General features: G+C 37.1%; 1 protein-coding gene across 2 annotated transcripts; it reads left to right on the forward strand.

Moving 5' to 3' along the window:
* The first annotated feature begins 1,582 nt into the window (after positions 1-1,582).
* Positions 1,583-22,624, forward strand: LOC117918428 (receptor-like serine/threonine-protein kinase ALE2). Of its 2 annotated transcripts, XM_034835085.1 has the most exons (9): positions 1,583-1,940; positions 8,872-8,955; positions 9,450-9,563; positions 9,705-9,827; positions 17,435-17,803; positions 17,890-18,150; positions 20,256-20,645; positions 20,982-21,222; positions 21,633-22,624. In XM_034835085.1, exons 1-9 carry the CDS (start codon positions 1,880-1,882, stop codon positions 22,339-22,341), a joined length of 2,352 nt encoding a protein of 783 aa, XP_034690976.1. In that variant the 5' UTR covers positions 1,583-1,879; the 3' UTR covers positions 22,342-22,624. The 2 variants fall into 2 exon arrangements, with proteins under 2 accessions (XP_034690976.1, XP_034690977.1); XM_034835086.1 differs by lacking the exon at positions 1,583-1,940 and having other exon boundaries at positions 8,874-8,955; positions 9,417-9,563.
* Positions 22,625-23,296: the final 672 nt, after the last annotated feature.

The raw sequence follows: 23,296 nt of genomic DNA on the forward strand, positions 1-23,296 counted from the left end.
ATCGAATTTGCCTAGGTTTTCCCCATACCTATAATACTTAAGATTAGGTTTTTTTTTCTAGTTTATAATTCATAAGGTCTTTTCTTTGTTCCAGGCCTAAGAAAAACCCTATTAGCAGTGTAACTTACATTATTAATAGCTTCAACCCAAAATTGTATAGGTGTAGCATGACTTTAGCCATTTTTTGAAGAACTTTGTTTTTTTTCTTTCGACTACTCCATTATGTTGAGGAGTTCTAAGGGTTGAATTTTCATGTTTAATTCCCTTTAAATCATAAAAGAGGTCAACATCTACGTTATCAACCTCTCTCCATCTATCACTTCTGATCCTCATAGTTGGATGACCTATCTCAACCTAAATTCTAGTGCACAAAGACTTCAAGTGCTTAGTGGTCTCAATTTTTTCCTAAAACAACATACAAAGGAATACCTAGAAAAATCCTCATATGTTAGTGAACTTTTTTTTCTCCCTCATCTTCATTTGGTATAACAGAAAGTTGAATAATTAGACCAAGAAAAGTTTAGTTGTTCTAATATTGTAATATATGTTTTTTTTCTATATAATATAATACTCAATAGATAGTACTCATCTTATTAAAAAATTTCATACGAACATTCAATACAAGCTGGAATTTTCTATTGACTTTCTTATTGCAAGTTTATAATACATATTTTTCTAGTTGAATATAAATCAGAACTACTTTTGTATAGCTTAGTAGCCAATACTAGAAATTTTGATTATTAATAATGACTCAAGTTGCTCTTCATTGATATCAATTCATTGACCACTATAATTTGTATTGTGTGTTTAACAATTTTTTTTTTTTAAGAGAACACAATCATGACGAAGTGTCTATTTGAAGGAAAAAAAATTAAATTAGCTTAAAAATTGATCATATTGTAATACATCATACTTTTAATATTTTAACATTGTAATGTTACCATATTTCTACCCAAATTGTAATATCATAAACCAATATACCAATAAATCCCTGTGATAATAGTTGGAGGTTATTTTTAGTATTTTTTACCTCTACTTTTAGCATAAGGTATTTGGAGGAATTTTTCATCTTTTTTAATACATTTTCGAAGACTTATCAAAATTGATGAACCCTATAAAAATTCATTTTATATATATAATTCTTGTATTTGGAAGAATTTATTTTATATATGTAATTCTCGTATTTGGAAGAATTTTCATATTTTTAACACCTCCACCCACTTTGATAATTTTCCCATTTCATTAAATAATTTATTTATATATATAAATATATATAATTTTTGACTTTCAATTTTGTTACCTACTATAATCATTTTGTGCTTAGATAAATCATTTTCCTTTTACATGAGCACTCATGCCACTCTTTAAAAAGCATGAAAAGGCACTTTTCTCAATCACGCAACCACTCACAGCCACGTGGCAGAAAGGAAGCTATCGATGGGCCGTGGGAGCCACGCGCTGAAATCGAGAGTGGACGAGACAACCATTGAAGACCCGAAGACAGGAGTGCTGGAGCAGCACCAACACCATCCAGCAGCAATAAAGCCTCCTCACCTCACTTAACTCAACTCACTCACTTTCTCTCTCTAGATCCATCCTTCCTTTCTCTCTCTAAGCCTCCCCCAACTCCATTTTCTCTCTCTCCCCAGATCTCACCCGCGTTTCATGGATCTACAAACCCCATCCGCATTGCCCTCTCGGACTTAGGGTTTTTGGTTTTCCGCTCTCCCTCCACAATGCCGTCTCTCACTCCCACCTTGCATCGTCATGAGCTGCTTCCCGGCCGCCGCCTGCCTCACCGGAACCCTAGCTTCATCCCGCAACTCTCCGCCTACTGCTTCTGACATCATGTTTCTGAATTTCGGTCTTTCCAGGGAAAATGAGGGTTGTGATGCTGCTGCTGCTTCTCCATCTCGTCAATTTGGTTCTGTCTTGTTGCGGTAACTATTTTTTTTTGTTACTTTTTTTTCGTTATTTTCGTGTTTGGATACCGGGAAAATGGAGGAAAAACATAGGGGAGGGAAGTTGTGATTGGTTGGTTTTGGTGTTGAGTAGTGTCTCTTTGGTTGCTGATACTCAAAATTTTGAATCTTAACTGTTTTTTAATTGTTGCTTGTGTTTATACAATGTTTGGTTGTTGAGACAACTGAGGAAAACAAGATAAGAGAAAGGAAAATTGTGGATTTTATGTTTTATTGTTATGTCGGTTCCGTTTGGTTGCTAGAAAAAGGTAGGAAAGATATTAAACCAAAATTTGAACTAATACTCTTTAGTTCGTTTCTCAGCAGCCGAACAATGTGTTAGTCACTTCAGTAGAGAATTTTCATTTCTAGCTTCACAATTATAGGAAAGTCAAATATTCAGAACTTTGGTTTCTCTTTCTTTTCCTACAATCTATCTGCTGTTCAATGGCAATCTCAGTTTGGAGTGTAAGTGCTGGTTCTTTAGCTGAGATTGAAGGGTGAATGTTTTAGGTGCAACGTCAATTTGGATATTTATTTCTTAAATGCTTTCTTGGATTCAAACCTTTTTTTAGTTAGAAAGGAAACTGGATCTTGCTTCTGATGAGAACGGAGATTATTGGGAAATCTATAAATGTAGAACTAATAACAATTTTCCTGATGCATTGCTTATACAGTCCTTGATTTCAGGTTTACTACCATATCTCATTTTGCATTACCCTGTAACGTTTCTGTAGTTTTGTGATCATGTCAATTAACATTATTATTTAAAAAAGATATGTGCTGTGCGTGTGCCCTTAATTTGTCCAAAACCTGCACAAAAATCTAAAGACTGAAAGCTAGCCCAAAGTATCAAGTACTTTTGAACTCCCTCAAGTTTCCTTCATTTAGTTGAATTCACATTTTGCCCACAAGTTTGATCCCTCTGTTGGTACAGGATTTTTTGGGCCCACTTTGGTTTGTAAATAGGAAGTTTGCATGTGCAAGTGGGATGAGGGGTCCTCTATCCATCTTTTGGTGCATTTCCAGATTGCTTGGGAGCTTTTTTCCTTTGTTTTTGTTCTTTTCGAGTTTAGTTGGGTTTGACAAAGTTGCTAAAGAAGCTTATGTTTGGCTGGCATGGAAATTTTTTGGCAAAGGATGAAGAAGGGCACAAGGACAGCTCCAGTTTGCTTGAATCAGTGTATTTGGAAGGATCACATGATGACTTTTGAGAGGGTCGTACTATTGGCCCTGAAACTAAAAGACATTGGCCTGATGACTATACCTTGGAAAGAGACTATACCAACATGAATTGTTCATTCCTTTACTTAATAAATAACTGTTCAGGACCCTTCTTTTTTTAAATAATATTCTATTTATCCTATTGGGCATAACTCTTACATCGCTTATTTACTTGAATTACACCCCTATTGGTGAAAAATGATCATCTCATCATTTGGTGCTTCTTTCTCCTCCTAATCTTTAGATTTTTCTTTTAACCAAGAACGTTTCAGTCATATCTTTTGGAACTCTTGTTGCAATATCCTCGCTCCTAAGGTTTTTTAGCCTTTCATTTTTGCTTAATCTTGTAAAGCATTTGTCTCATCCATCATTCTTTGTTGGGATGTACATTTTAATACATTTATGTTATGTCGAATGAAAATGTGCTAGCATGTATTCCTTAATTTTTAATCCATTAGCTCCACCTTCTTCATTAAAAAATTTATGAAAGTCCCCTCAGTGTCCTGGCATGAAATGTTGAAATTGTATTGAAAATGTTTTTGAAAAATATTTGCAAGCTTTTCAGAAGGAAAACAAAGAAACATGAAATTTTTTTCTGAAGTTTAAAAGAAATATGGTATTGAGGTAATCTTATATGTAAATAAATACATAGATGGATAGTCCTAAATCCTATTTTTTGATAAGTAAAACAAAAGCATACCATTTTCTGATTTTAAATGGTATTCCTTTCAAACTTTGAATATCCCTAGCCAGAAAAAGGTAATAGAGGTTGGGGGGTATATAAGATATAGGTGTTGAGATAGAGTAAGATGTTGACTATTAAGAGAGAAAGGTATGCACATAGAGAGGCTGCTATTTTATATAAGATAGAAATTATAGAGAGGCTGCTATTTTATATAAGATAGAAATTTAATGATGGCTTTACAGAAGAAGAAATATATTTTAAAATTTTGAAACTTTAACATAACTTGAAGTAGTAAAATATATGGATTGATGATCAAAATCATGGTTTGAGTATTGGGTCAATTCATGAGACCTATGCTCTCCCTCACAACATAGTATTATTGATACAACTTGGTATTGGTTGTGGTTGTTCCATTTTGATACACAAAAATCACGAGGTGAAAGCCTTGTACAATGAAAAATAAAAATGACTTTAACACATTTTAGCACATTGGAGATAACAATGTACAATCTCTCTCTCTCTCTCTCTCTCTCTCTCTCTCTCTTTCTCTATCGCTTTCTCTTGATTGGCAAGAAAGAGTTTACAAATAAGACGCATAAGGGAGAAAAATGCACATTTTGTAATTTGTAATATGATTACTAAGTCCCCAAAGGGATTTCCTTTGGGGAGGTGGGGCATTGGAGAAAAAGATGCACCTTGTGAAGTGGTCGACATTGTGCATGTAGAAGAGTTAGGGGGGTTGGACATTAGACCTATTTTTGTGTTGAATAAGGCTCTCTTGTGCAAATGGAGTTGATGATATGTAACTGAAAGAGGAGTGATTTGAAATTAGGTCATTAGTCGAAGATATGGGGAGGAAGAGGGAGGATGACGGTCCTATGAAATAAGAGATGGGTATAGGGCTAGGCTTTGGAAATCTATTAGGAAGGCTTTGGAAATCTATTAGGAAGGATTGGAACAACTATTATAGTAGATCTTCATTTGTGGTGGGTAATGGAAGGAGGGTGAAGTTTTGAAAGAATAAATGGTGTGAGGTTGAATTGTTGTATGTTTTCTTCCTTTTTTCATATGCCTTAGCCACTTCAAAAGTGGTTTGGATTGCAGATTTATAGGGTCAGACAAGAGAAAGGGGTCATTGGAGCCCTTGTTTCTCTGGACCTTTAAATGATTGAAAATTGAACAATGTAAAGGATTTATTTTCAAGGTTGTAAGGAGTGGTGATAGATAATGAGGAGAAAGACGACCTATAAAAAAAAACAGAAATGAGGGTAAAAACAAGGTGGTATGGATGAACTTAAGAAACGTTAAGTTCTCAGTTGAGTCCATATATGTTGTTGTGGAACTAGGGGGAATCGATTTCCTTTCCAATGAGAGTAATTTGGAATTCATGGGTGCTTTCTAAAGTTCATTTTTTCGCTTGGGAGGCTACATGCGGAAAGGTTATGAATCTAGATCAACTTTAGAAAAAAGGATGGTCATTGGTCAATATATGTTGTCTTTGTAAAGTTGAAGAAGAATCCATGGATCACATCATTTTTCACTGTGCCAAGGTAAGAGTCCTTTGGCATTTGCTTTTCGCTTTGTTTGGTATTCATTGGGTGCAAGTTGCTATCATTAAATAGATTTTCTTAGAGTGACATGGTTCCTTTGTGGGAAAAAGACACAAGAAAGTTCGGAAAGCGACTCCATTGTGCATCTTTTAGACTGCATGGAGAGAAAGGAATCAAAATATGTTTGATAATGAAGAGTAATTGAATCAAGCTTCATAAAACTCCTTTTTAAAGAAAATTGTTTTCATGAGTGAAGATGTGCATGGATATAGGTTCTATGTCTTTTATTTGATTTTGTAGATTGGTTGGGTTCTTGCTAAGGGAGGGAGTTGTCTCTTGTGCTCTCTCATTTTGGTTGTGCCTTTAGGCACTCATTGTATACATTCTATGTACTATGGTGCACTGTCTTTTTCTTGCTTTTAATATATTCACATTGTTTGCTTATCAAAAAAATTATGTCAGTAACTAATATTTAAATCTTTAAATATTATTTTCTCCTTTACTATGAGAAAATCCTTTTTTCATAGAAGAGAACCTTTCTGTAATTATGATGGTTTCAGTTTTCTCAAAGAGTATATTCATCATCGGCTATAGTTGCTTGACATGAAGGCATCTGTCAGTACTAAAACCACTTGACTGAATGTTGATTTGACTTATTAGTGTGTTGGACTACAAATCTGAACTGGACTATGCCAATGCAAGTGTATGTTGTGTGATTCATCTTGGAAACAACCAATACTTTGAACCATGACCTGTGTATTGGCAAAATATCAAATTTCTTAATAAGTTTGATATTATGATTGATGCTCTGATGAAGTATGCCGATATTTTAGTTCTGAACTCTAGTTCTATAATTAGGACTTCACCTTGGATCAGTTAGGTTGGTTTGAAGAAGCTAACCCAACCTCACTTCCGATTAAAGGTTACCAACTCAAGGCTGTACTTGAGTGGGTGGAGTTGATTGACATGCTTCAATTAGGCTAATAATATATATATATATAATATATATATATATTTTAAATGTATTTCTTTTTTTGTATATTAAAACCTCAAATAGATTGACAAATAATGAAGCAGACCTAAATAGTCAGTTTAACTAAATAATGCATCTATAGAAAATAGTTGAAATATATTGCAAAAACAGTATTAAAAAGCTTGCATTAAGTATGTAATTAAAGTAATTATGAAATTATATACTATAGATGACAAACATTGAATTGAATTAATTTTCCTATCATGTTTATAATTTCTAGAAGAGTTGGCCAACTATTTGCATTCTATTTTGCTTTGTCTACTCTATTTTCTTCTTTATGTATTGAATGTGGTGAAAAATGTTAACATGGATTGGCCACTGCCAAACTTATCAAAAAAAAAAAAAAAAGTTGATTGGCCACCGCCAAACATCTTAGGTAATTTGTTACAGCTTCATATTTTTGTGAGTTTTCAAGAAGAAAGGAGACATTTATGTTCTTTACAAGTAAAAACATAGTCATGAATCATTATGACATAAATCATGTGAAAAATTATACATACATACATACACACACATATGTATGTATATATATACATACCTACATCTGTATGTGTGTGTGTGTGTTATATTGGGTCTTAACCCAAAATTAACCCAACTTATGAGCAGTTCACCTTCCATCTATACTACTGTTGTTTCCTTGTCCCCTAGTAAGTAGTTTTCTCTTTAAGCAGGTAATTGAGCAAAATGCGTCTATCCACTACATAAATGAATTAATTATATTTGGGAGAATTTGATTAATCTACATGAAGATTTGGTGAAATTAGAGAGACATCACTTGTGTTTGAAAATGGAATGACCTCATGATATTAGCAGGGTGATGGAATCTGCTTACATTATCCCAAGATTTTGTCAAGATATGCATTTTACCTCTAGTGAAGCAAATAAACAACAAAAAGACCAATTTAGTGTGAATATTGCCTATCATCTATGTAGATAATTTTAGATAATTTCTACTTTTTGATCAACTGTCATTCTTTTTTTTTACCATTCAATGCTGTGTATATTCTTGTTTCTGATTAATAGAAGGGCTTCCACCCATTAAATTACCAATTTAACCCAAAAACTTAAGCTATTAGGTAATAAACTAATTATGTATATCTAGCTAATTTGGTTCAAAGCTTTAATGCCTTGCCTAATATGTGGGTGTCTATTGCTTACATATGAGTTCATAAATTGGGAAAATAAATAAGCATGAGCTTTGAGCTCATTGCCTCTTGAAACTGGAGCTTTGATATCATTATAGACCATAAAGTTGATTCAAAAGTTTAAGATTTGTTTTTTTGTTAGATTGAAAATTTAATCTAAAAGAATTGACCAATAAAACATATATTTTATAGACAAAAACAAACTATGATATAAAAGCGCCTAATGAAAAGAGTGTGTACCCCACCCTATGTGCACAAGAGGTATACAAGTAAAGTAGCGCCGAACTCTTCACCCAAAAAGTCGATGGAGCTAAATTAGTTATCTACAATTTAGACTGTCAATGAGCCCTAACAATGTACAACTGTCCATATCCAACAGAACTCTCCACCATTTCCAAAGGCTTAATGAATGTCTAGATTTTGATTTGAATGAATGTTCTTCACCCTTTAAAAAACAAGCATTTTGCTCTCTCTAAGTGCATCAAGACGAACAAATAAAAGCCAATCGTTAGACCGTCGTTAAACCTCCCAAACTTTCAACCCAACAAGAGATCTTTAAATGAAAAGGAAAGAACCCATCGTACCCCAAAAATAGCAAGCAACATATCTCACAACTGCCTAGATCTATTGGATTGGATTAGGATATGATTGGCTGATTCTTTATTAATTTTATGAATGCTGCACCAGTTAGCCCATGTCTGCCTTCTCCTCATGAGCATCTCTATGGTTAAGATTTTCCCCAGCATTGCCTCCTACAAGAAAAAACAGGTTCTTAATGGGCACCATAATCCCGAACTTATTAAATAGGAAATAGAGTCCTTTCCTCGGCACAACATTTCATTATATAAAACGAAAGTCCTGTTCAAATTCAGATTATAACCAAGTTTGTTTATCTTTTCCAAATTGTTATTATGAGAGCATTTTTTTTTTTAAATCCCTTTATGGGCATATTTCCTTTTCCAAGTCCCATTTATAGAAAAACTATTATTTTTTCAGTCTTTGTGGAGAATCCACTCTTTCCTTCTCAAATTGAATTCAGGGAAAAAAATTTCAAATTCCTTTTCTGAAAAGAACAATACTAGCTTCTTCATGGTCTATCTTCCAGAATAATTCATTTAGCTAATTTATATTTCTGCTTTTTGACCACTCCTACTCTTAATGATTATGCTATGTGGAAGTAAATTGTGTCTCCATTCATATTTCTTGATGCATGGCAGAAAATTATTAGTGCTCTTTCATCATGTGACGCTTAGTATACCTCTTTATTCTTCAGGGCATCCATTATTGCATATATTCCTGTCTCCAACAATACTGCCTAAACAGCAACAGTCTACGAGGAAAATCTCATTGGAACAGGGTAAGGGTGCAAAACAGCAACTTTGTTAATCCGTACTCGTGGATGAAAGTTTCTTCCTAATTTATTTTTGTTTCTTTTTTGTCTCTTCCTGAATCTCTCTATACATATGTTTCTTGCCCATTAAAAAATATTAAATAATGGAGCATGCTGGATTATGGTTTTTTTTAAAGAAAAAACATTATAATGTTTTTTTAGGTGTATGGAGATTTTGAAATAAAGGATCTTGATATTGAAATGGTTGTAGAATGTTGCATTGCCAATCCACCAAGTAATGTTTCATCTATTTAATATATCTTTTTTTTTTTTTTATTGGAAACGACACAGAGATATATTGATAGATAAAAAGACTATTTAATATATCTCTTGGCAGAGATAGTATCTGTCTCTTCAAGTTTTACTAGGAGGTCTGCTGACTTTTTCAACTTCTTTTGATAACTTTACATGAATGGCTTCACCTGTAGATAACATTTGAGATACCTGTACTCATGTTGCAGCAAGGCCCATGCCAATGAGTGTTTTGTTTACTTTATCTAGATCACCCCGGACGCGGGTGTTTAAGCCTTCTTTGGAGCCATCAATTGCCCCTGCACCTTCTCCAGCATATCACGGTATTTATATGCTCTTAATCTCATTAACTTGATCTTGCATAGTTGATAAAGTGTCAGTAATTTAGTGAACTCTTAATCTCACTAACATGGTCTTGCATCGTTGATAAAATGTCAGTAATTTAGCCAACTTTTTTGTTTCAGGCTCTGTCTCTGGTCCTAGCAGTACTTCCATACCAAGACATCATCACCATCATCATCATCATTATCATCATCATCAGGGGAAACAACATCATGCAGTCTCTCCAGCCCCCTCTACAGGAACAGGTAATGTTTGGATGTTAAGTTTATAATAATACTTAGTAACACAATTAATGCAGGGTTTTTTCCCCCTTTTCCAGTGAAGGTTAAAAGAAAAAGAAAGAAAAGGATCCTTAATCCTGGCCATTAAATTGGACTAAACCTGATCATCAATTAACAGCTAACCAAAAAAGCTAAAAAAATCTTTAGTTACTTGTCATGGACTGGGATGTTCCCTAAAAGTCTGTGCAATGCGTTGCCACCTTAAAACTTTAAGCATCCAAGTCACCTTAACTCAAGGGGTTAACAAAACTAGGAGCAAAGAAAACAACTATAATAATTCTACAACACTTAACAATAGAATTATATTTTAATTCCTTGAGATTGTTATCACAGGTTAGGGCTGCCTCTATTTATAGATAGCTAATAAGACTAACCTTTTCCAATATGGGATTCAAACAAGCTTGTCAAGCTCATCAAACATGTCAAACACCTCCAAGCTGCTTGGAGCACTTTGAAGCTACTCCAAGTAATTCTAAGCACCTCAAAAGCTAATCTAAGCCCTTCAAGCACCTCAAGGTTTTGGAGTGTCTAAACCAACTTGAAAGCCTTGGAGGATGGCAAGATTGTAGATCCATACAAAATTAGGGATAAACTATGACACTCTCCCCCCTAGTTTATTGATACCATCATCAATGTCTTTGCATGGAATTTTTCTATTAGTTCTTGGTGCTGCCAGAATGCTTCCTGATTTACAACTAGCTCTACCTTCTAAAAGTCTTCCATTTCGCCAAGTACTCTAATGTACAAGGGACTCCATGTTGTCCAGTCATGCAGTGTAGCAATATATATATTGTGTACTTTGAGTTGATATATCGTGGCTTTCCTTCTTGGTACTTCTTCTAAGCCCCATTGCTTTCTACTCTTTGTAACTCAATGTTGCCACACTAGGCAAGGTTTAATACTTCCATATCTTCTCATAGTCTTGGTTGGTGGCCTCACATTTGATTTCACTTTGTTCCTTCGACCTTAAGCATAGGCTTCATCAAGGTGCATATGACTCTCTTATCCTTAAGTGTAGCTAGTTATGCCTCTCTGTCCTCAATTCCCTCTCACACTTTTATTGCAAAAATGATTGCAACATCAATGTTAGCTTCTCTTATTGTGGAAATCCTACATGGCAAATCCTCCTCGAGGATGATTAATATGCATAGGAAAGATATGGGCATTGATTTATCCTTAAGGAATCTAGGCTAAGAACCACTTATTAGGCATCCATAGGAGCTAAGATCACGCCTCTTATTCAATTGTCTCTTGCATAGCTTTAAACTTTAAGTTGTATCATGTAAGACTTTTGCATTTGAGTTAATGACCTTGAGTAAGACTCTTGCATTTGAGTTAGTGATCTTGAGCCATCATAGCTTCTTGGTCGTCCATCATCCCCTACTACTTTGTTTTTTGGTCATGATATGAGGTGGGCTTCCCATTGATGATTATTTCCACAAACATTGACCCTTTGTTCTAAGGTGTCTTAGGCACTATTCAACAATGGAAAAGATTTGATTTGTACTTCCTCTTCTTCTTCTCTCTCTCTATTATGGCCTGGAAGGTCTTCCTCTTATGGAAATCCTTAACCTTATAGAGAACATCAAATAAGAAGTATTTATTTGTGGTTATCGACTTCCCCTCTTGTCCTTACGCTTGCCCTCCTTACTCGTAAGGGTTTTTTTTTTTTTTTTTTTGATAAGTAAACCAGAAATTCATTAAAGAAGAGGCAAAAAGCCACACAACATACAAGTGGTATACAAGGCGGCTAAGGCCTTTAAAACAAAAAACCAAGAGAGACTCACCACCCCTTAAGTGGATGCTAACCACTCCAAAAAGCCTATAAGGGAGAGAGACTCCTCACCTATATACAATCTATCCACCCAGATACACCATGAAGGGAAAGCGGTGTCATTAGGATTCGCCAGCAGGCTATACGCTTCCTTGATCTTGAACTGTCCATTTCTTCCTCCCTTCCAAAAAACTTGAGTCTTTCTCCAAAGAAGGCCTATGACCCCTCAAAACATGGATCAAATCCCCTACCATATCCAACTCCTAATCATTAAAGTCCCTCAAAAAATTAGATTCCAACCTCCTTGACCAGAATTTTGGTCCCACATTTCTTCCACCGTTGCATTCCTATGAGCAGCCATGACAAAGAGGTGGGGTAAACAATGGGACAACGCTGTACTAGTACACCAAATATCTGTCCAGAATCTGATTTTGGTACCTTTCCCAGCTAAGAACGCCATATTATCCCAACACCAAGCAAATTCTTTCAAGATCTCCTTCCAAACCCCTACTCCAACCGCCCCGTTGGCCTTCTTTGTCCTCCATCCAAGACCCTCTTGCCCATACTTTGTCATGATTGTTTCCAAAGATTGTCTTTTTCACAAGCATACCTCCATATCCACTTCCTTAGCAAGGCTTTGTTCAACAGGGCTAGCTTCCTTAGGCCTAGCCCCCCCTTATTCTTATCCGTACAAACCACCTCCCATTTAACTAGATGGGTTTTCCCCTCCAAGTTCTGCGCCCCCCCCCCCCCCCCCCCCCAATAGGAAGTCCCTTTGCACTTTCTCTAACCTTTTAGCAACAATCTTAGGCATCCGGAAAAGAGACATTTGATAGATTGGCATGCTAGCCTAAGTGCTTTTTATGAGAGTAATTCTCTCCCCTTTGGAAATATACTGCTGTTTCCAAAGCGCAAGTCTCCTTCTCACTCTCTCTTCCACCCCATCCCACACAGAGGTAGCCCTATTAGGAGCCCCTAAGGGCAGCCCCAAGTACTGAGAGGGCAAGGATCCCACCTTGCATCCTAACTCCACTGCCAATTCTTCAACCTCATCCACCTCACCAACTGGGATGATTTCACTTTTCGCCAAGTTAATCCTTAGACCTGAAGCAGCTTCAAATCAGAATAGGATCCAACTTAAATGAGTTAGGTGCTCTTTGCTAGCCTCACAGGACACAATTGTATCATCAGCAAAGAATGAATGGGAGATGTTCATAGGGGATCTTCTACCACCCCGAATGCTACATCCTGACAGGAATCCCCCCTCAACAACTCTTCTAATGAGAACATCCGACACTTCCATTCCCATCACAAAGAGGTAAGGAGATAGGGGATCTCCTTGTCTAAGCCCCTTAGAACTTGAGAAAAAGCTAGCTAGAACCCCATTAACCAGTATTGAAAATTTGGTTGACGATAAGCAACTCCACATCCACCCCAACCACTTTGACCCAAAGCCCATTTTTTGCAATACCTTCAACAAAAACTGCCAGTTAATGCTGTCATAGGCTTTCTCTATATCCAATTTGCAGATGAGCCCCTTCTCTTTTCTTTTCTGCCACGAGTCTATCACCTCATTTGCAATTAAGGAAGCATTAAGAATTTGTCTTTCCATCACAAAGGCATTCTGGGCAGGGGAAACCACCTTTCCTACCACTTTCTTGAGCCTATTAGCTAGCACTTTAGCTAACAATTTATAGAGCCCCCAAAAGGCTAATAGGTCTAAAGTCTCCTAGGTCCTCAATCCCACCTTTCTTAGGAATCAAGACCAGGAAAGTGTTATTGAGACTCTTAAGAAAAGAACTATGCTCGTGGAATTTTTTAAACATTTCCATAATCTCCTCTTTAGGGAAGTCCCAACAGCTTTGCCAAAAGGCCACAGTAAAGCCATCCGGCCCAGGGGCTTTGTCCCCATTCATTTCCATCAAGGCCGAATGAACCTCAGCCTCTAAAAAAGGAATCTCTAGATTCTCCGCTTCTTGCTGACTGATCTGATCTAGTTGAAGCCTCCCAATATCCACCTTCCATCCCGTATTTTCTGAAAGCGACTGCTAGAAAGCATTAGCAACTCTTTTCCTCACTTCCTGCTCCTCTGAGAGCCACTCCCCATTAATCTTAACTCTGTCCAGGGAGTTGTTTCTACGATGGGCATTTGCCATGTGATGGAAAAAGCCTGTATTTCTGTCCCTTTCCTTTAGCCAGACCTCCCTTGAAAGTTGTCTCCAATGAATTTCTTCTAGAAGCACCCACTTTTTATAACTTTCTTTTGCTTCCTTTTTTAACTCTGTTTCCTCCATTGTCAGACTTCTTTCACTTTCCACCCGGTCCTAGAAATCCACTTGCTGTAGAGCTGAAGATTTGTTATAGTCTAGCCTCCCAAACACCTCTCTATTCTATACTTTCAAATTCTGTTTGATTCCCTTCATCTTAACAGCCAGTCTAAAACTAGCACTACCCTTGACCTCCATCCCCCGGCCACCAGCTTCGAATAAGGTCTTTTAAGCCCTCAACCTTGAGCCACATGTTTTCGAACCTGAAAGGAGAGGGACCTCTTCTTATCCCACCCCCACAAGAAGGATTGGGAAGTGATCAGAAATAGGCCGGGGCAGCCTGCTTTGGAACACTCCACTGAAATGATTTAACCAGCTAGAGGACACAAGAAACCTATCCAGTCTAGCCCAGGACTGGTTATTAGGACCCCCACTCTAGGTGAACTCTCCCCCTTGTAACGGAAAATCCACCAGCCTTAATTCATCAACAATCTCAGCAAATCTCCTCATCTCTGAAGTTATTCTCCTCTGACTGCTCCTTTCCCTTTCGAGGAGGGTGATGTTAAAATCCCCCCCTAGGCACCAGGGGTCTTCCCAAAGACCTCTAATTGCCCAAAATTCTTTCCACAGACATTCCCTTTCCACTTTGGTGAACGGACTATAAACTCTTGTGAACACACCTAGACAACCCCATCTTCTACATTCCTGAACCTGCAGGATAAGGAGAATTGGCTCTCCTCCCAGTCGAAAATGTCTAGCTACCTTTTGTCCCAGCAGATCAGGATACCTCCTGCAGCCCCTTCAGCATCCAGAGCTCTCCAATCTAAAAATCTCCCTGAGCCTAAACTTCTCACAACACCCTTCGACATAGGTTGAATTTTTGTCTCCTGGATACATAGTAAATCAACCTTCTGATTCCTTATGAAAGTCTTAATAATTTTCCTTTTGGAGCTATCGTTTGCTCCCCTCACATTCCAACTCAAAACCTTTAGCTTCATTGGACTACTGCGATTTGACTCCCTTTGCCCTGTGAGAGGCCTTTCTGCTTATTTCCCACCTCATAATTTACAGAGCACTCCAACCTCTTTAACTCCCTTTCGAACTTTGACTTCTCCAGAAGCTCTTTGCTGTGTATCCTTTCTCGTCTCTTTTTGATTTTAATATAGAAGCTCTTTGTTGGTGCCTTTTAGGCCTTCAAGCTTTTGTTCTTCCTCGCTTGTATCACGACCATCCTCAAATATCTTAAGCCTTGAGGAGTCATGCTTCTTCTCATTTGTTATGTGTGTGTGTGTGTGTGTGAGAGAGAGAGAGAGAGAGAGAGAGTTACGCGTAAGGGTTTTGTTGGTGCCTTCTTTTAGGCCTTCAAGCTTTTGTACCCCCGCTTGTATCACGACCATCCTCAAATATCTTAAGCCTTGAGGAGTCATGCTTCTTCTCATTTGTTGTGAGTGTGCGTGTGTGTGTGAGAGAGGTGTCTCATTTGTTGCTTGCCAATGATACCTCTTTTTTTTTTTTGTGAGGCTTCTCAAGACTAAATGATTGAGAGGTGTGTGTTCTTCCCCGCTTGTATCACGACCATCCTCAAATATCTTAAGCCTTGAGGAGTCATGCTTCTTCTCATTTGTTGTGTGTGTGTGCGTGTGTGTGTGTGTGTGTGTGTGTGTGTGTGCGTGTGTGTGTGTGTGTGTGAGAGAGAGAGAGAGAGAGAGAGAGAGAGAGAGAGAGAGAGAGAGAGAGAGGTGTCTCATTTGTTGCTTACCAATGATACCTCTTTTTTTTTTTGTGAGGCTTCTCAAGACTAAACGATTCATTTAAACTGGTTGCTAATGTGGTTTAAGCCATCTTGGGATTGAAAGTTAATCTTGAAAATTTTTGTTTCTGATAAAAAAAAAGTTAATCTTGAAAAGAGTGAATTGATTTGAGTCGGGAAGGTGGACAATGTGGAGGAGTTGGCTTATGAATTGAGGTGTAAGGTTGGGGAGCTCCTGACTTCTTATCTAGGATTTCCTCTAAGCGCTTCTTTTAAATCAATGATGGCTTGAGATAGAGTGAAAAAGCGGTTTCACAAGAGGCTATAGATGTGGAAAAGACAATTTTAGAAGGGAGAAGATTATTTTGGTCCAAAGCACATTATCCAACTTGCTTGTCTATTTTGTCATTGTTTTCCATTATAAGAAAGGTTTGAATGAGACTTGAGATGATTCTCAAAGAGACTTCCTTTGAGGGGTAGTCCTTTAGAGAAATTTTTTTTCATCTAATGAAGTGGTCAACTGTTTGCAAGGAGAAAAGAATGAGGGGTTTGAGTGTTTGAAGTCTTTCTTCACTTAATAAAACGCTTTTGTGTAAGTGGAGTTGGTGATACACACCTTAAAGGGGAGCTCTTTGGAGATATGTTATTAGTGAAAAGTATGAGGAAGAAGGGGGTGGTGGTCTTGTGTTGTGAGAGATGAGTATGATATTGAGTTATGGAAAGCTATCAGGAAGGATTGTGACACTTCAATTGTAGAATTTCCTTTTTTGTGGGGAATGGGAGGAGGGTGAAATTTTAGAAAAATAGGTAGTTTAAGGATGAGCCATTGTGTTTTTCTTTTCCATCTTTATATGCTTCGACCTTATCAAAAGAGGTTTGGGCGATGGATTTGTGGGACCAGACAAGGGAGAGGGGTCATTGGAACCCTTTTTTATTTTTTGGACATCTTGATAATTGGGAGCTAAATAATGTAGAACAAGTTTTATCTAGACTATAAGGTAAGGTAGTGAATAGGGAGGGGGGAGGACATGCAATGTGGATGCATTCAAGGAATGATACCTTTTCTTATGCTATATTGGAGTCAGGGAGTTTAATTCCTTTTCGAGCGAGGTTCATTTGGAATCCATGGATTCCATCTAAAGGAAGTTTCTTTGCATGGGAAGCTTGTTGAGGAAAGGTTTTGACTCTTGATCAACTTTAGTGAAGAAGGTAGATGCTGGATAACAGAAACTTCTTATGTAAAATTGAAGAAGAGTCAATTGATCACATTCTTCTTCATTGTTTGAAGGCAAGGGTTCTTTGGCAATTGCACCTCGTTGTTTGGTGTTTCTTGGGTCTTGTCCACCATAGTGAGAGAGACTATTAAGGTGGCATGAATCCCTCATTAATAAAAGGTATAAGAAAGTTTGGAGAGCTGCTCCTTTATGCATCTTTTGGACAATTTGGAAAAAAAAAAATCATAAATTGTTTGGGAACAAAGGGTGGTCTGTCTGTTTGCTTCATAAAGTTATGCCAGTGCGATAATTTGAAAGCAATTAACTGAACTCTGATAAATTCCCCCCCTCCACCCACAAAAAAAATCCATGACAGTTCTCTGGTTTAGTTTTATCTTTAGAGCTACAGTATGCTTGATTATATGGTTTTTCCATGTAGATCTGAAACTAAACATGATCTTAAATAAAAGCCTTCCTCCTCCCTCTCCATTTCTTCTTTCTTGTTGAGTTTTTTTTTTATTTTTTATTTTTTCACTTCATGGCTTTGAACATAGAGTCATTCACAGGTTGTGATCAGATTTGTACGGAGCCTCTTGCAGCAACTCCATTTGGTTCCCCTTGTGGTTGTGTGTTTCCTATGAAAGTTAGACTTCTTCTGGATGTAGCCCTTTATGCTGTCTTTCCTGTGGTTGCTGAGCTAGCAATTGAGGTTGCAGCAGGCACATATCTGGAGCAGAGTCAAGTGAAGATAGTGGGCGCCAGTGCTGACAGTCAAAATCAGGGAAAGACTGTAGTAGATATTAACTTGGTTCCACTGGGAGAGAAGTTTGATAACACCACTGCTATGCTGACATGTGAGAGATTTTGGCAGAAGAAGGTGCCTCTAAATAGGACTCTTTTTGGTAACTATGATGTGTTGTACATTAATTATCCAGGTAGTAAGCCCATCTCTCTTGTAATTCCTATTTGTCTTACTATTATTTGACTGTGCTGAGCTAGAGCTTGAAAGAGTCAATATCAGGGATTCCTTCTTCGCCGCCATCTGGAAGTTACATGGGCAGTGGTCCAAGTGGAAGTGCTGGAGGTCTCCCCATAACTGCAGATTTTGTCAACAAGAGCCAGAAGTTGAATCCTAGAACCATTGCCATCATCGCTTTATCTGGTTTTGTGCTTGTATTGGTGTGCATTGGAGCAATTTCCATTGTTTTAAAATGGAGAAAGATTGGAAGACCATCAAGTGCTGTTGGTCCTGTATTTACATCATCCATCAATAAGAGATCTGGTATGTTTTTGTGTTTTCAGTGTTTTGATGTGTAGAAATTGCAATGCAGAGCTGGAATAAAGTCTCATGATAAGTTATATGATATTCTGTAACTCTTGTTCAAGTGATGCACTATTGTAGCACTGCTAGTAAGCCTTCATTCTTAGCTACTTGGTTGCCCCTTCTGTAGCTACCTCTTATTTGTATGCTCTCTCTCTCTCTCTCTCACACACACACACACACACACAACACACACTAGTGATCAGAAAGTTTTATTAGCTAAGACATTCAAACTTTTGAGAATAATTGTCATTAGAATATGATTGCTACTTAACATGGGCAGTGCCTTTCAATACATTTAACATTCTTAAGAATAATATACCACAAGATGATTGCTCTCTACATGAACAATACCTAAAGATTTGGCTGGTTTTCATTTGTCAATAATGCTGGTGTCATCAAATTAGATTTTTTCTGCTCCTCAATGAGTTTATCAACATTGCTTCGTTAGCGTCTTGATGATATCAGGCTTGAACACTTCATCATTATAGAGCCAGGATTTTGCTTTGCATGACATTCTCACACTATGTCAGAGCATAATTTGGTGGGCTACTAACCATTCCTTAGTAGTGTTATAGAAATTGCTAGGGGATTTATTGAGACATGATTTACCTTTGCATGACATTCCCACGCTATGTTACAGTGTAATTTGGGGGCTACTAATTATTTCTTTTGATAGTATAATGAAAATAACTAGAGACTAAATCCCAAAAAATGGATGCTAGCTGAGGAAATACTTAAAAAAAATTCATGGCAATAGAGATATGGACTGACAAAACGTCATGATGAGAAGGACTACCCAATCTCAAGGAATGATGAATTTATCAGAATCATCATAAAATAAAGCAAAATTAACTTCTTCTCACCAGCTTGCTTGGCGGACAACATTGTGATCCCTTCATCTTGTTAGTAAACCTTTATCAGTAGAAAATGAGAATTCTTTCCTTCCCAACTGACCAAAAAAAATTGGAAACAGGGGAAAGGAACCACAAACCCTCTTTCTGGCCAAAAAAATGAGGCTCTCAAAGATTTTGAAGGTAAGATGGGTGTTGTATCCTATTCTTAAGAGGCAGTGAAAATTCCTATATGGATGCCATAACAACATTGAACTGTGTAAATCTTGTGTTATCTGTATGCTTTGATTGACTTTCATAATGCTCTTTTAAAGTTGTACTAGATCCAGGATGTTTCATTTTTTACAAATGCATCCCAACAAACCATAAAAATCTTGGCTGAGTTCCCAGTCAATTAATCTTCTCCATTTGGGTGTATCTTGCATATGATTCTCTTGTCTTCTAAGCAACACCATCTGCTATCCAGTTGATCATCTGATAAGGATCCATCTGGTTCATGTAGAAATCTTTGAAAGGCATAACCATCATGAACTCCTTGGGCTGTGTAACTAGTAATAGTACTCTTTATACATGTCCTAAAGTGAGTGCTCATGATCACACATTTGCAACAGATACTAAATTTTAATAAGCAGTGACACTGTACATGAGAATGGACCTGTTGAATGTGCGCAAATAATGATAAAAACTAGCTGAACTATCTAGATTCTGACTGGAAGTAAGTCTGACAGTGACAACCATATCAGCTTTGTCCTCAAGGCTAGTAGCACCCAAAAGATAAAGCTGTATGTCAAGGGCTACTTGTTAGTCTTCATACTGCAGCTATTTAATCCTTATTGTCCAAACATGAAAAGTGGAATCATCAACCTATTGACAATTTTTAGCCATATAATTAATCAACAATTCTTGCTTTTTATAGGTGCACTATAAATTTTATCTAAACAGCATAAAGTCATGGAAAGACTACCCCTTTATGTGGCAAATTGTGCAAATTCATCTAGTTAGATAGGACATGCACAAGATTTGTCATTCTCTTTTCATTTAATTCCTTAATTTTTTTTTTAATCAGAAACAAAATATATATTGATTAAACCTTATTTTTCATATTTTATTTTTTATGCTCTCTTAGTTAATTCTTCCTTTGTTTTTCTAACTAATTGAAAGAGTAAAGATTTTTGCCATTATTTTATTAGGGTCCCTCTTGTTATTATGCAGGCATTGGTTCTATGTTATCAAGTAGTATAGCAAGTTCAACATCAGCATCCCTCATTTCCACCATGGCTACATGTGTTCTCTCAGTTAAAACATTTCCACTTGCTGAACTTGAGAAGGCAACACATAAGTTCAGTTCAAAGAGGATTTTAGGTGAAGGAGGATTTGGACGTGTTTACCATGGGACTATGGAAGATGGAACTGAAGTTGCAGTTAAGCTGCTTACAAGAGATCACCAGAGCGGAGATCGTGAGTTCATTGCTGAAGTTGAGATGCTCAGCCGATTACATCACCGCAATCTTGTGAAACTGATTGGTATATGCATTGAAGGACACACACGCTGCCTGGTGTATGAGCTTGTTCACAATGGCAGTGTTGAGTCTCACTTGCATGGTAAATTTCTCATTGCCTTGGTCATTCATTTTCTGTTGAAAATTGTGTTCTGAAGTATATGTTGGTTAAAAAGTTCACCATTGTAGTGTTGAATCCCACTTGTACATATATTGTCTTCATAGCCTTGGTGTTTTATTTTTGTTGGACCTTGCTTTTTGATATATCTTTTGTCTAAACACATTCATATCATAGCCTTTTCAAATAAAATTGGTATGCCTAAGTAAAGAGAAGCACCTCATAGCATTAATGGAATTCATTTTCTGGTTCTATCTTACATCAAAAGAAATGGAGCTTTGGTTGAATATCTTGTACATTACCCATGTCTTGGTATTTTAGGTGCTGACAAGGGAAAGGGACCTCTCGACTGGGATGCACGGATGAAGATTGCCCTTGGTGCAGCAAGAGGATTGGCTTATCTTCATGAAGATTCTAATCCTCGTGTAATTCACCGAGATTTTAAGGCCAGCAATGTCCTACTAGAAGATGATTTCACCCCAAAGGTTTCAGATTTTGGGTTAGCAAGGGAAGCAACAGAAGGAAGTCATCATATATCTACTCGGGTCATGGGAACTTTTGGGTAATTACTGTTCCTGTTATGTGGACACTCATTAGCCTGAATTCTACACAGCTTTCCATGAAATTTATAACCATGGTTATTTCTTGTCATTCACAAATTCATGTGGTATTATTCCAAATAAGATCCAGATCACTATTTTTTTAGGTATATAAAATCAAGCATCCATTTCTTTTCCATGCTTCGATTTCCTGAAATTTCCATGGAGCTTCACGATGATTCATCATATTTCTGAATAATGTAGGTTGCAAATAAGTTTTTCTGCTACATGATTTTTAGGTCCTGAGTTTGCCTCTGTGCCTGATGTTTGTATCATTTAATGCGTATTTTAGATGTTTGTTTGTGCCATGTATCTCAAGAGTAGCAAGCTTTTAACACTTTTCTTTGTGGGGATTTTAATTGTTTATTTGCAGGTATGTTGCTCCTGAATATGCAATGACGGGGCATCTACTTGTCAAAAGTGATGTATACAGTTATGGGGTCGTGTTGCTTGAGCTTCTCTCTGGAAGAAAACCAGTTGACATGTCCCAACCAGCAGGACAGGAGAACCTAGTAACCTGGGCACGGCCTCTGTTGACTGTTAGAGAAGGTTTGGAGCAGTTGGTGGATCCTTCTTTGGCTGGAAACTACGACTTTGACAACGTGGCTAAGGTTGCAGCCATTGCTTCCATGTGTGTTCACCCTGAGGTGACTCACAGACCCTTCATGGGTGAAGTAGTGCAGGCACTAAAACTGATTTACAACGATAAAGACGAGACTTGTGGGGATTGTTGTAGTCAGAAGGAATCTTCAGGTCCGGACTCAGACTTGAGAGGTGATCTTGACCCTTCTGATAGCAGTTGGTGGAATGCTGGAGGGATCACCCCACGCTTGACATACGGGCATGCCACGCCGTTCATAACCATGGAGTACAGCTCCGGTCCCCTTGAGGAGACGGAAAACAGACCGTTTTCAGCTTCAAGCCTGGTGGGGGAAGGGGCATCCTTACAAATCACACATGGGAACAGATCAGGGCCATTGAGAACAATCCGAAGCAAGCCAGGGTTTTATAGATTAAAAGGGAGTATGAGTGAACATGGGGTGCTTTCAAAGCGAGTTTGGAATGATGGTGCTTGGGTTTGAGGTTTTCTTTTGTAGCATTTTCCAAAATGTACATACAGTTTGTAGAAGGACAGGGGCCTTCAAGGAAGCAGTTGATTTGATGTAGCTGGTTTTAGGAATTTGGATGGTGGGCGGTTTCCATATCGAGTGAGAAAGAAGATAACGGAGAGAAAAGAGAGATGATGGCTTCTAATTTTGGAAATCTTGATTCAATTACAATACAAAGTTGGAGATGTAAGTTGGATACTCCCTGTAGTATATTATTATATAATATATATACGCTAAATTAATTTCTTTTGGTTAAGGGCTGACTCTAGGCTTAAATATTATTTCTGGTCAGAACCTTTTTATTTACAGTGATGAAGACTAAACAACCAAAGTAAAATCTGAGAAGCAGTCTAATTGACCAGCTGCTCGGAGATCCATCCAGTCATCTACGTCTACCAAGATCCTGGCTTCACCCTATGAAAATCCATGGAACCTCAAGCCTCTTAGTATGAGCTTGTCTCCCTTCATCATCATCATCATTGGATGAAACACCACAACCAAAACGGTTGGACCCACTAAACATACTTAGCAAATTTATTTATTTCAAATGTAGAATGTGAATGGGTATAGAAATGTTTCCAAAAATATTACCAGTCCTAAATTGAATTCGTAACCCAAGTCATAACTTTTAATGTGAGATTATTGGTATTATATATTTTTTTATTAAATATAAAAAAACTTGTTACATAAAGGAAAATAATGTTATATAAGAGAAATATTTCTTGTTTTTTTGTATTAAACTTTTTTTTAATCTACAGCTGTTTAAATAAAATTAGTGGAACAAACATATAAACAAAAAATTCTTATTAATTTTTTTAAAAAAAATTTAGGGTATGTTTGGTAATTATTTATTAAAACAGTTTTTTTTTCTTCAAAATTAAAAACTTAAAAAACTCATTTGATAATCAAAAATTGTTTTTTGTTTTGT

Source organism: Vitis riparia, chromosome 7, assembly GCF_004353265.1.
Source record: "Vitis riparia cultivar Riparia Gloire de Montpellier isolate 1030 chromosome 7, EGFV_Vit.rip_1.0, whole genome shotgun sequence".
In the NCBI taxonomy this organism is placed as follows: domain Eukaryota; kingdom Viridiplantae; phylum Streptophyta; class Magnoliopsida; order Vitales; family Vitaceae; genus Vitis; species Vitis riparia.

Bases quoted from the DNA above. Each gene is read 5' to 3' on its own strand.
- LOC117918428 (XM_034835085.1), top strand. From the start codon at position 1,880: ATGAGGGTTGTGATGCTGCTGCTGCTTCTCCATCTCGTCAATTTGGTT. The intron at 9,564-9,704 runs GTATTTATATGC...TTTTTGTTTCAG, and splicing joins ACCTTCTCCAGCATATCACG to GCTCTGTCTCTGGTCCTAGC. The intron at 20,646-20,981 runs GTAAATTTCTCA...TTGGTATTTTAG, and splicing joins TGTTGAGTCTCACTTGCATG to GTGCTGACAAGGGAAAGGGA.